This window comes from Diachasma alloeum, unplaced genomic scaffold, assembly GCF_001412515.2.
Source record: "Diachasma alloeum isolate Michigan unplaced genomic scaffold, Dall2.0 Dall_scaffold_00469, whole genome shotgun sequence".
NCBI lineage: Eukaryota > Metazoa > Arthropoda > Insecta > Hymenoptera > Braconidae > Diachasma > Diachasma alloeum.
The window spans coordinates 50,457-64,248 of record NW_021680602.1 but is presented as its reverse complement, the minus strand read 5'-3'; the positions used below and the strand labels follow the sequence as shown (position 1 = coordinate 64,248).

The following is a 13,792-nucleotide window of genomic DNA, read 5'->3' as shown; positions in this document are numbered from 1 at the left end:
ATGCTCGCCTTCAACAAAAATATGTATAAGTACGATGTATTATTAAACCAATCGGAAATTTTAGCAGTCGCACTGACCTCGCAAAACCTCGTTTTCAATGTTTTATTGTGTTATTTTTCTCGCGATAATCAGATGGAGAACTCGCTTCATTTCCTAGAAACGGCAATAGAAACTGCTCATTCACATTACCCCCTGACCCCTCTGTTTGTCATGGGTGATTTAAATTCTCACATTGGATGTTCCTCCTCAATAGAAGACAGTCTGATCACCGAGGCTGACGCTATTCTCGTAATCAGAATTCTTGTTGATAGCGAGGTGGATACGCGAGGTATAGGTGACTGCGTGAATTTCTTGCCGAAGCTAATCTAATTATATTAAACGGACGTCTCCCAGGTGACAACCCAGGTCAATTTACATTTCATGGAAAGAATAAAAAACCCAGTAATATAGATTTTAGAATATGAAGCTGGTTCTCCCTGAACCTTGCACGTGATCTCGAGATAATGGACTTCCGACGCGTTTGGATCACCTCCCCATCGTCATATCCCTTAATTCATTCATCCTCTATGAAAATGATCAGTCCGCGAAACCCGAGACTAAATACAAATGGGATTTCTCGCTTGTTCGTGGTTACATCGAATCCATGAGTTTGACAGCTAGCAGTAGTAATCTTCAGTGACAGCGTAGATGTAATTTGCAGAAATATAATTGATTCCATTGAGGAGACAGCTGAGCATCTGAATATGAAGAAGAAAACAAATACGAGAAAAACAAATCCCAAAACACCCTGGGATGATCGTGAGTGCGCTCGCGCCAGAAAAAAATTGAGAAAATGTTTGAAGGCCTGTAAAAAATCCTCATTTCTAAATCCAACTGAAATAGAAGCTTACGAAGAAGTGAAAGAAAATTATAAGAATTTAATTGTATTGAAAAAAGCGAAGATCTTGGAAGAAACAACAAAGTCTATTAGTTCGTGCTGAAATGCCAAGGAATTTTAGGATGCGGGTAACAAAATGAGTATAATACCATACTTAATAAATAAAATTGACCCGGAGACTTGGTTCACGTTCTTCCAGGAACTTCTGCCCCCTCGTAAGAAAACCCCGGCTTTGCCAACAAAAAATTCGAATCACCCTTTTCTGGATCAACCAATTCGGTATGAAGAAGTCTTATTGAGTCTCAAGAAATGTAAGAGTGGAAAATCACCGGGCCCCGACGGCATTAGTAATGAATTCTTCAAATTCCTTCCAGATAACTGGATAGTTTTTCTCAGGGACTTTTTCAACAGAATTCTTGAACAGGAAACGGTACCAGAGGACTGGACACTATTGTATGTATCAATGATATTCAAGAAAGGCGACCCTGAAAACCCGGCTAACTACCGCTGTATATCTTTGGTCAATTGTCTAGCTAAAATCTTTACGCAAATCCTCCACGATCGTCTCGTCACCTGGGCTGAGTCCTACTGTAAATTACCTGAATTTCAATCAAGATTCCCTAAAGGTAGAGGTTGTCTTGACAATATTTTCATTTTCTCCTCTCTTGCCCAAATCCACCTAACCCAACTCGGTCGAAAAGTCTACGCCTTTTTCATCGATTTCCAAAGAGCATTTGACTCCGTTAGCCACGAACTCTTATGGAAAAAATTAAGCAACCTGGGAGTCAATGATAAAATCATCAACATTTGTAAAAGCCTATACGAACGGGCCCAGTTAGCGGTGCGCACAAACTCTGGTTTCTCTTGCCCCGTTGATATATCCGAAGGAGTATTACAAGGAGAAATCCAGAGCCCCCTCCTTTTCTCCTTATTTATAGCTGATTTAGACCAATATATACGCGACAATAATTCGCGAGGCACTTCTATTGACCATAAAAACGACGCCTTATGTATCGCATATGCAGACGATCTCGTACTATTTGCAGAAACTTTTCCCGACTTGAGAAGGAAGATAAAAGTAGCCTCGGAGTACTTTCGATTGAATCAATTAACAATGAATAAATCCAAGTCAAAAATTCTCATTTTTCATAAGGGTAGTACTCCAAAAGACCTCACGTTTACTTATGAGGGTGAAAAATTAGAAATAGTTGACAATTTCACCTATCTCGGGATCACCTTTTACAAGTCAGGATTATTCGAACCACAACTCATTGAAGCGAAAACGTCCACACGTTCAGCTATTCAATCAGTTCTTAATATTCTTTACCATTCACGATCCGATACCTGGCACACCAAGGAATACTTGTTCAAGTCCCTAGCTACTAGCGTACTGCTATATGGGGTAGAAGTTTGGAGTCTGCGACACCTCGGTGAAATCAATTCTCTACAAACCTATTACTACAAAAAATTGCTCAAACTACCCATTCATACCCCTAATTACGCAGTTCGCCTAGAAACTGGTTCGATTCCCCTTGAGTCTGAGGTGCTTAAACGCACTCTGAACTGGCTTGAAAAAATCATTCTGATGGATGGCACTAAGTTACCAAAAATTTGTTTTAAAAAATTACTGAGCCTGGTACCACAGTCGAACGTGAAACCTAAATATAATTGATATCTACAACTCGATAACATCATAAAAGATCATTTCCATCTGGGAATCACTTCACTTTGCACTGAGGGAATTCTCAAAAATAACATCACTGATATCCTTACCAGCTATAAAAATCTATCAGTGATCAAAGATAGACATAGAGTTCTCAAATCATCACTTCCGGTATACCCCCACCTCCAACACAATACTAACAAACAATCTTACCTGAATTTCAAACTCCCGATACAGATTATACAAACCACCTCCCAATGCCGCCTGATTACACCCATCGCTCCCAGGATTGTATTAAAAAGTTCGACCTTAAGATTTAAAGATGAAGGCTATTGCCCACATTGTTACGAACCTACGAATAATGACCTATATCACGTCCTGACAGACTGCACAAAGTTCTATGAGGAAAGGAAAATTATGTATGAGAATTGTAAATACAACCAGAATCTTTCCAATCCTGCGATAACTATACTCAATGCTACAAATGTAGAGGAAGTCAGGGCATTACATTTCTTCTTGAATAAAATAAGTAAACAATGGCAACACTAACTATTAATGTAACCAAACTGGAAACAAATAGTGAAATAAGTGAAAAAGACAATAAACGATTACGACAAGAAAATAAAAAAATAAGGCAAGAAACGCAATTATCGAACACCGTGCTGAAAGCAGAATTAAATTCCTCTCTGTAAAACTTGAATATATGAGACTCACCATTGTAAAAGACTATGTAGTCAAAACAATGAATAAATTGATTGATTGATTGATTGATCGAACCTGACTATAATATGCCTAGCTAACTAGAGCGAGTCACCCAGTAATTGACTTTTTTCATTTTTGTGATAAAATCGATGGTTGCACGATAACGCTCAGAAAAATTGACATAAGAAGCAGGAAAATTGAGATACAGTATGACTGCTGTAATTTCGAGCCGGCTATTTTCGATGGGCGGAGTCACTGCGCTTCCACTTTCGCGCTTTAAGTCCCCACTCCTTCCGTTTACGGAATGGTCCCATCATCTCCCGGGCGCACAGCCTTATGCTCCCGAGTGTTTCCCTGACCTCAATCTTTGGGAAAAATTTACTTTGGAATTATGTACTCACTGTTTCCCGATGGCCGAATACAAAGTGCAACATAATGCGTTCTCTCTCTGACCTCCCCACTACGCGCGCTTGGCCAATGAGGGCTCGGCCGACTATTTTCGAATTCTCGGAATTCGTTTCTCCATCGGGTAGAAATTATAGAAGTCCTACTATCGTAACCACTTCGGTCATTACAGATCCATTCGGAAGCCTACTACCAATGGAATTGGTAGAAATTGAAAATGAAAAAGACGAATAACACATAAACTAAATTCGATTGAAGAAAATGTAATAGGCTATGAAAAATATACAATGACAAAAAATAAGCAAAAAGACAATTCGAAAGCATATTGCCAATTTATTAGCATAAATAACTATACTATACGCTGTACAGGAGCAATTTCCCACTTGTTTTGTGATAAAACTGGCAAGAATGTACATAAAAATCTCAAAATTTGCATGCGTGCATATTTTATCATAATAAATAACAAAAAAAATTGGTAATTCCCAATTCGTTGGGGGCATTTTCACCATACTTATTCCGCTAGACCCTTCAATGATGATCGAGGGTAAAATGTGAAACTGTTATGCCCCAAAAAGTGGAGCATAATTTCGCAATGATTCTGAAATATGGGCAAACGTAAGTACCACATATTTCAAAATCAAAACCTAAAATTAAGAAATATAAATAAAAATCTCAATATACCTGCATTAAAAGATACGTATATTTGCAGTAAAAAGTAAGCGAGTGGAACGCCATCAGCAGTTTCCACTGGGCTCATTCGTATGGAGTTATCATAACACCATCCTAATATAAAATAACGACCAAGACCTCATGGTCTCTCAATGAAATAAATACTCGAGAGACTATTGTCTTGGGCCAGTAACTTGATGACAGTCATTATCAGCATCCATCTGATACCTTCTGCATCGGAATGAATGCATTTGATTTTAACTTCGCAGATTTATATTAAAAAGAAAAGAATATTATTTAGTAAATGTCGTGTGTGTACAGTCGAACACTAAAGTTCGAGAACAGAATACATAGGATACAAGTTTAGGCTATTCACAAACTTTAGTGCTCGGCTGTATTATTCCAATAATTATCAGAACCTAACCCACTCGGAACTCTAACAAAATGAATTTAGAAAAATTTCAAATAAAACAAACATAAAAATGTAAAATTCTTTTTCAAAAATTGAACATTTTCTGAAAAACGGTCTTTGAATTAACTCTAATATTGGTTCGTCATAAAAAATATCAATTCAAAATCGAAATTTTACTTTTAATATTTTTTCTTTTTGTTATTTTTATGTCGATCAAGTTCCCCTCTCTCTTTTTCGGCTTCTCTTCTTGTATTATTAAAAATTTTTGAAAGCAGTAAATATGATTGGCATTTGTTCAATCTTGCATGTTATTTTTCACATTTTCTGACTGCCATTCATTATTAGATATCAAGCATGATTATATTGGAAAATGCATGATAAATAGAGATGCACCTAGTTTCAAAAAGTAAGGATCCACAATAAAAATGAATATTATTGGATTCTGATAACAGAAAATTCAATCTAACCTACTTAATATTCCAGTGAATATATTACCTAAAATTTTCTTGGTATCACACTTCACCTATTGCTCCTATTAAACGTTCAGAAGAAGATTGCTGATGAATTAGTCGTAAACTATTTACAAGAGAATGTTAATTGTGGTAATTTGTTCACAGATGACGATCTCCTCGATGAAAACCGTCCGCGAGATGGTCGGCGAGGGCCAAAGCGTCCCCGGACTATTCTCACATCAGCTCAACGACGGCAGTTTAAAGCTTCCTTCGAGCTATCTCCCAAGCCTTGCCGAAAAGTTCGGGAAGCTCTCGCCAAAGATACTGGTCTTAGCGTCCGGGTCGTACAAGTTTGGTTCCAAAATCAGCGAGCGAAGATGAAAAAACTTCAGCGGAAAGCAAAGACAGACCCCAATACGGACAAGGAACAAAAAGAGGAAAGACGACCTGATAGTCCTCACAGTGATCACAGTGAGTTTTTGTGAAATTGACTAAAGCGAATGTTTAGAACTGCTGATTGCTGCAACATCAAAAACGAGTTGATCTTCCAATCTATCGGGATATCCGCTATCCATTATAGAAATATCCGTGAGCGTTACCAGGTTCCTTTCTTTGATTCTTATGCTCAATTACTCTTTCCTCTTCTATGAACTCTATATATAGTACACGCATTGGAAGGCTCATTAAATAAGCATCACAATGACTCCTGAATTGTCCAGTTCTATTAATTTTTCTTTAACTTGTGAGAATTTTAGGTGAAAATCGTATTCGTATGATTCACTAGAAAAATTAAATTTGGTTGGATTTTTCGATGCCCCAAAGTGGACTAGGCAGAGAGATTTATGTATCATTTTAAAGAGCATTTGCTATTCTTCAAAATGGTGCATGATACATGCCATTAAATAGAATTTTCATCAAGTTTTGAGCATACGGGGTATCCAATTTAAAAGTTTCGGGAATTAAGATTTTTTTTTTGCCTTTTTAGGGTTCACATACCAGCTGCGTCCACGTCGCAAACCCTGGGTAACGCTAAATGCTGGTATGGCTTCTTATAAAAATTGTCATACCATGCATTCTTGAATTTAATGGACATTTCGAATTAATAAATTTAATTTTTTTTTTCTGAACCGAACATCACTGCAGACGCCTCCATGAGTTTAAGGGATGTTAACATGAACAAAAGCAGTCAAATTCGAAAAAAATCGAATGGAAATCATTCCACAATGCATAACGCGTAGAATGAGTTTGGATTTTCTTCAATATTGTTATAATTCATCCACATCACATAATACGCAGCATAGAACCCCCTCTATGCAAAGTCCCCCCTCAAAAATTAAAATTTTTTTTTAGATTTCAGAAAATATTTTTTCTAAAATTAAGTATATTTTGGTGTAGAATTACCCCCAACTAGAGATATCTGCGCTACGCGCGCGTATGGTTTTGTATGTGACGCTATAATATGATTTTTCATTTCGTTTTATTGTATTTAGAAAAGAAGAATAAATATATATATATAAACCGGTGACAAAAAACGTTACATTGGATTTTCCTTTATAAAAAAAGCATGCATTGGAAACTGTCATGGCGGAGGACATGTAAAAAGTGTCATGGCGGCGCATGAAGGACGCATTCTCATGTGAACTTCCATGAGAATGAGCACTGCGGCTGCGACGGCGCTGTTCAAGAAAGCGCGCGTAAATTACAAATCGGATTCTCTATGTGAAATGAGAAATTGTTCGAATGATAATTGATAATTGGATAACTTGCAAACCAAGAATGGAATGAAGCAAGTGGGAAATTACGTTTATCCTCATATAGTATTGTTATTTTTGCTTATTGTTATATTTATCACACATGCAGTCACTCAGAAATATGTTTTGGGTGTTTGGGAAATTGCTTTTTTCTCCATAATATAGTATGGTTATTTTTGCTAATAAATTAGCAATACACTTCCGAATGGTCATTTTGCATATTATTTTCTTCTGTCGTATATAATTCATCGTTTGATAATCCTCTTTTTTTTTCTATTCATAAGAGACACGAAGGGTAAAACTCAAATTGAAAAAAGTCGAATGTCGAAAGTAGAACTCAAAATAGCTCGAATGAGGACGAACTTCGGCGGGGACACCGACAGATGGCATTGAAAAAAAACGGGTACTATAAAGGGGAATCTTCATAAATAATTTCGCGAAAATCGGCGCGACTTTTGAAGAGCATTTCTACCCTGAAATAAGAAACGAGCAAATAATTCGTAAAAATATTTTTTAGTTCTCATTCTCAGTCAATGTACACATTAATGTATTGGTTATGAAAGGAAATATTGTAAATTCACCGAAAAAAGGTATCATAAACAAAGTTGGAGAATCGCAAATTAAAAATAGTATGGAAATATCGAATCAAAATTTTGAAAAAAAGAGAGCAATTTATTGATTTTTTCTTACTCAAATTTGACAAAATTTTTGAATTTCTGTAAAAGAATAGAGGAAAGTAGTAAGTTCTGGAAGAAATTTCCTTCTCCCGGAATTGTGAAAAATTATCGATGGTGAGAGAGTACTTCAAGTTGATGTTAGGACATCAGAATCCTTATCTTATTTTTGGAAAAAATTCACGTGAATTAAAAAAGGATTTCTAACCTCAAATAACGAATACATGAAATACATACAATCAGCGCATATTTTTTATACACGGAATTGTTTGTTATGACTGGAATAGAAAATCAGGGCATAGATTTTGCACACGTTTTTGTTTATGATAAATGGAATGGGAAATCAGTGCATATTTTCCACACAGATATATTTATGTTGAATGAAATGGAAAATTATTCGTTAGTGATGAGTGTTAAAAATTGACAAGATGGTTGAAATAGTTCATAATTAAATAAACTTGAATGTCAATCGTGGAATAAAAGAAATAAATCTTATATTCTTTCAAATCATTCAGACCTAATTCTAAGTTGTAACTATTAAAATATTCGTGTTCCATGTTTTCATTCAATTTTAGTTCAAGGGTTTGTTAAATGAAATCAATATTTATTTTACAAAATCAAGGGTAATGAATTTCCTACATGACATAAAAAAGTCTAGATTTTTTTTATTTGAAGAATGCCTATCATCTAACTTCTTCATTGAATTGGACAGTAAAAGTTCGCAAATAAAGGCATTCCGCGAATAATTGCCTTTTTCAACATTCCCTTTGCAGGAATGAATATGGAAATGCTCTAAACTTCTAAAGACATCATTTTTTTGCATTAAATTGATTTTTGTTGAAATTTTTGGGATTTAGGAAAAAAGTAATTTCTAGAGTAAAAAATTAAGTATTGAATAAGGTAATTAAACTGTAAACTGTTGAAGAAAAAATAACATTCCATGGATCTTTTAGTAGTAAATTTCAGGCAACAAGATATTTAATTCAGTTTGAAAGAGCAAGCAATGAAGTTCACAATTCATGACAATTACATAGAATTCAATACATTTTTCGATCCAAGTTACTAGAATTCTCATTTGAAAAATAATTACTCTGTTCAGAATTGCTCTGTATTTTTTATTGATAAATAAATTATGATTGTCTTAATCATTTTTTCAACTTTTTAAAGGTTGCATTTACTGACGTTTTCTTCAGACAAAGATTATTAGAATCAATAGTTAAATTTATTTTTCATTGAATAGATAAAAATAATATCCAACTTCAATACAGTAGTGTCCAGTATCCTCGGCATATAATCCACTCTCAAGTATTACCCAATAGTAAAATATAAGCAAGACAAAAGAAAAAAAAAAGTATCCAAATTCAAAATTTATTTGCGAAAAAAAAATCTGTGACTCATTTCGTAATAGCTGAGAAGTAGAAAGATAATATTTGTGTCATTTGATCTGCATCATTATCATGAATTTATTTTAATTTTTGATGATTTATTTTGTGCTGAATATATGAGGTGTTGATATTAGAATTGTATTGATCATATGACTCACAAATTAAGTGAAATACCGAATGAGCTAATTAGAAAAATTTATAAGTATTGACACCCACTTTTACTAGAGTATCAACAATCATTGAATTTCAGAAATTTACTCTCTGAATTACGTTCGAGAAAATAATTTTATGATTAAAATATTACTCCGTGATCATAGCAATTAGCAGATGAGTAATTCATTGCAATATGAAGAATTAACAACTAATAAATTGGAACATATCATTTTCATCATTCGCATTGCTTTTTGCAACGAGAACGATTTCGAACAAGACATTAAATTTCTTTGGCATGAAATTAATGTTCAGTGAAATTCCGGAAGCGGAAAAATTCATAAAAATTCAGGAAAAAATACTATTACAATGATCATCAATTTTTCACTTCGAGAGTGAAAAAATGGAAGCTATTAAATTGTTTACATAAAAAATAATCATGGTCGTAGTCTACTTCGGTAAGTTGACTTTCTATTTTCCACTTTCAAGATTTTTTAAATGTTCTCTAATAGTTATGGGTCAATAGCAATTAAACTGTTGAAAAAAAATAAATAAAATTTTATGCTCAGTTTAGTAGCAATTTTTAGTGGAGAAACATTGATTTCAGTTTGAGAGGGAAAAGTTATGACATTTCAAATTTCACTGAAAATTCACTAGAAATCAACACTTTTTAATAGCATGAAGATAAAAACTCTGAAGTTACATGAATTTTCAACCGCACAATATTTACATTAAAAAGTTGTATTAAGAATAAAAGGCTGTAACTTACCATTCCATGACAGCAAAGAACAAGAATTAGAATGTTTATGTAATTATTTATATGAATTTTCAATTCACAAAAAATGAAGGAGCAGAAATCAAATTGTAATGTTAAGTTCGAATTTTGAATTTGAAAAATATTTTTAAAAATTCTAAGTATGGAACGATGATATGAACAACAGATTAATTGAATTGCCGAGCGAACGGATTAAAACATTTCATAGCAACGTTGGGGTACTCAACTTTAACCAAAGTTTCACCAAACATTGACCTCAAGCAATTTACTCTCTGAATTATATTTGAGAGAAAGTTGAGAAATGAGTCACAATGAGAAAAAAAATTAATTGCTAATAAGTTGGGATATATTATTTTCTTTAGTAGTATTACTTTTTGCAATGAGAATGTTTATGAACAATGAACATCATTGCCTCAATTGCGTGATGAAAATGAAAAGACAACCTTTCAGTTTGCCTGAGGTTAATAATGAAAAGGNAATTAAACTGTTGAAAAAAAATAAATAAAATTTTATGCTCAGTTTAGTAGCAATTTTTAGTGGAGAAACATTGATTTCAGTTTGAGAGGGAAAAGTTATGACATTTCAAATTTCACTGAAAATTCACTAGAAATCAACACTTTTTAATAGCATGAAGATAAAAACTCTGAAGTTACATGAATTTTCAACCGCACAATATTTACATTAAAAAGTTGTATTAAGAATAAAAGGCTGTAACTTACCATTCCATGACAGCAAAGAACAAGAATTAGAATGTTTATGTAATTATTTATATGAATTTTCAATTCACAAAAAATGAAGGAGCAGAAATCAAATTGTAATGTTAAGTTCGAATTTTGAATTTGAAAAATATTTTTAAAAATTCTAAGTATGGAACGATGATATGAACAACAGATTAATTGAATTGCCGAGCGAACGGATTAAAACATTTCATAGCAACGTTGGGGTACTCAACTTTAACCAAAGTTTCACCAAACATTGACCTCAAGCAATTTACTCTCTGAATTATATTTGAGAGAAAGTTGAGAAATGAGTCACAATGAGAAAAAAAATTAATTGCTAATAAGTTGGGATATATTATTTTCTTTAGTAGTATTACTTTTTGCAATGAGAATGTTTATGAACAATGAACATCATTGCCTCAATTGCGTGATGAAAATGAAAAGACAACCTTTCAGTTTGCCTGAGGTTAATAATGAAAAGGCTAAATTATTGAAGCTAGAAATATGAAAATTTTAGGGCAGGTTCTATTCCGGATGTGAGCATTCATTGAGAGAATATTTTGAAAAACGAAGGGATGTGTTTCTGCATGAAATCCAGCTCTAGGAACTTCAAGAAAGTTTGCAGATTCGGTCTTTTCCGAACATAAAATAATTTAGGAGTTTTTCAAAGAATTCAAAATATAAGGATTTCCGAAGAAACTTCAGGAAATCCAGAGGTTTTTCGGAAAGTAGAAAAGGTTTTAGGTATTTCTCAAATATTTGTGAATTTTTGAAATAAAACAATGAGAGAACAATCTATAAAAAAACGCCGGAATTTTCCTTATAAAATTGATGAGAAGGAGGAACATGACCCCGAACACTGCACTTTGATTGAAATGAAAAAGCAAGAAATTACTTGAGAAATAGCTTGGATTTTTTCAAAGTGTGACGTTATGAGCTTAGTTGTCCCTTTATTAAACTCATAGTTTCACTCCGAGTCGGCTAGTGTCGGTGAGCTCACGGGTGGGTCGGTCAATCGGAGAGATNTACGGCTAAAGTCATCGAGTTTATAAAAATGAAACAATTTCTAAAAATTGTTGATTAAATTTCTAAATTATTAACATTGTGACGATATGAGTTTAGTGTTCCTTTATTAAACTCATAATTTCACTCCGAGTCAGCTAGTGTTGGTGAGCTCACGGGTGGTTCGCTCAATCGGAAAAATGTGTGGAGGGTTGCCGAAATAAACTCCGTTATATATATATATATAAACTCTAACTATATTGTCTATATTGAATATACACTGGATGTTACGGTTTGGGCCGGTATACGCGCGATTACTCTACGATTCGACTTCGGGACTTTGAGTCGACTTGACGATTGGCTGAAGGCCTGAGCTCAGAGATCTTCTCTGTCCAGCTCCCGAACGTACTCTGTTCTCTGGTGAGTCCAGAAAACTCGTCAAAGCCCCAAAATGCTTACTTAAGCAATCCCACGGTCTTCTTCACTAACACGGTTCCGTGCCTTCATTTGACAGAAACCTACACAGTCAAACAGTTCAGCACCCTGAACTGGACCTGTAGAAACTGTGGAACTGCTTATGCTGGTGTCCATGGGACACCGTGGGACTGCTGAGCAATGCTTGGATGAAGGGAATGAGAAACCTCGTTTCCCGTTCCCATCATCCACCACTTTAACTACAATTATTTATTAAATCGACGTATTGATCAATCTCAATACGTCACACTCTCCTAACAAAACTATTGCTATCCTTTTGGCTACAATAGTAACAAAATTCTCAAGATTTATTTCAAATCTACGCCAAATGGGCCTGTCTTATGCCGGAAGGGCTATCAATTCCCGACCATAAGGGCTAAAATCCCTGCTTTATGAGCAATAATATTTGCATACGCAATCAAGTTGCCTGACTTAATTATCTCATTAATTAGGTTCTTAATCCTATACCTATCGACCGAACCCTTACATAATTGGTTACATGGTTATTGGGACGATTCAATACATGATTTTCAAAAAATTAACCTGTTCTTGGTTCTGGCCGTGGTCTTCTGGTTTTTTGAGCGTTAAGTTACTACTCACCCAAGTCTCTCCTTGCTGAGTATTGGGTTTGGCCACCCATCGTTTGGCCACCCCAGTGTGGCTCTACCATGTGCCACCCTTCAGGCGTGGTTCGACCCAAATGAGCCCCGGGCATGGGCCTATGATGATAGTTCCGGACAGGGACCAGTTGGTTCTGAGGAATCACNTAAACCTGTCCTTGGTTCTGGCGGTGGTCTTCTGGTTTGTTGAGCGTTAAGTTACCACCCGCCCAAGTCTCTCCTTGCTGAGTATTGGGGAACCATCGTTTGGCTACCCCAGTGTGGCTCTACCATGTGCCATCCTTCAGGCGTGGTTCGACCCAAATGAGCCCCGGGCATGGGCCTACGATGATAGTTCTGGACAGGGACCAGTTGGTTCTGAGGAATCAGAGGTCCCACGTCCCCTACGGAGGCCAATGTGTCGACCGAGTAGGCGCAATTCAGCATTCCCGAGGGTCTTTCTGGTTCCAGGATTTCGGTAATAGTGGCCGTGGGAGCGGGCCTCGTCTCTCTCACTATTGACCTCATCGAGATGTATACTTCCTGAGTTGCCTGATGATTTGAGTGCCTTTGCACTGCTCTCTCGGGTGATGGTGTTCTGGCTGATCTTTGGTGGGTCCTTCTAGTACCTGAACAGACTCCAAGCACCCGACACAACATAGCGACCCTTGACCATAAGGAAAATTTCCAGATTATGCCTGTTATTATACCGAAAATTCCAAATGAAATTCCCGCCAATCCTAGTCCATTTTCTAATCTCTGTAACCGCCTACTAGTCTGTTTTTGTTTACTTAAGGTCTTGGCTTTATTAATGATCGTCTGTAGCCCTACACTGTCTCGTCTCATATTCTCTTCGTCGTTCGGCCCTGTCAGTACTGTCAGTGAAAAGGTTGCGTCGTCTATTAATTCTGTCAAGTTTCCCTCTCCGGTTCTACGCAAAGTCTCGTTTATTAGTTTGGGAATATCTACCGCGGCTTTATTCGTGAATTTAGTGTCAAACTCGGTCATTATTTCTATGAATGGAACGAGGGTGACCTGTCGAGACCGGGCTTCGCATTCCGGTGAGAGCAATATCTTTCCTGT

At 35.7% G+C, this 13,792-nt stretch overlaps 1 protein-coding gene across 1 annotated transcript in view; it reads left to right on the top strand.

The window, feature by feature from the left end:
* The window catches only part of LOC107042447 (LIM homeobox transcription factor 1-alpha), a 370,154-nt gene extending 364,489 nt beyond the window's left edge, over positions 1–5,665 (top strand). The window contains exon 4 of the mRNA XM_015263494.1: positions 5,346–5,665. Within this exon, the coding sequence (XP_015118980.1) occupies positions 5,346–5,665 (320 nt within the window). The remainder of the gene's footprint in view (positions 1–5,345) is intronic.
* Positions 5,666–13,792: the final 8,127 nt, after the last annotated feature.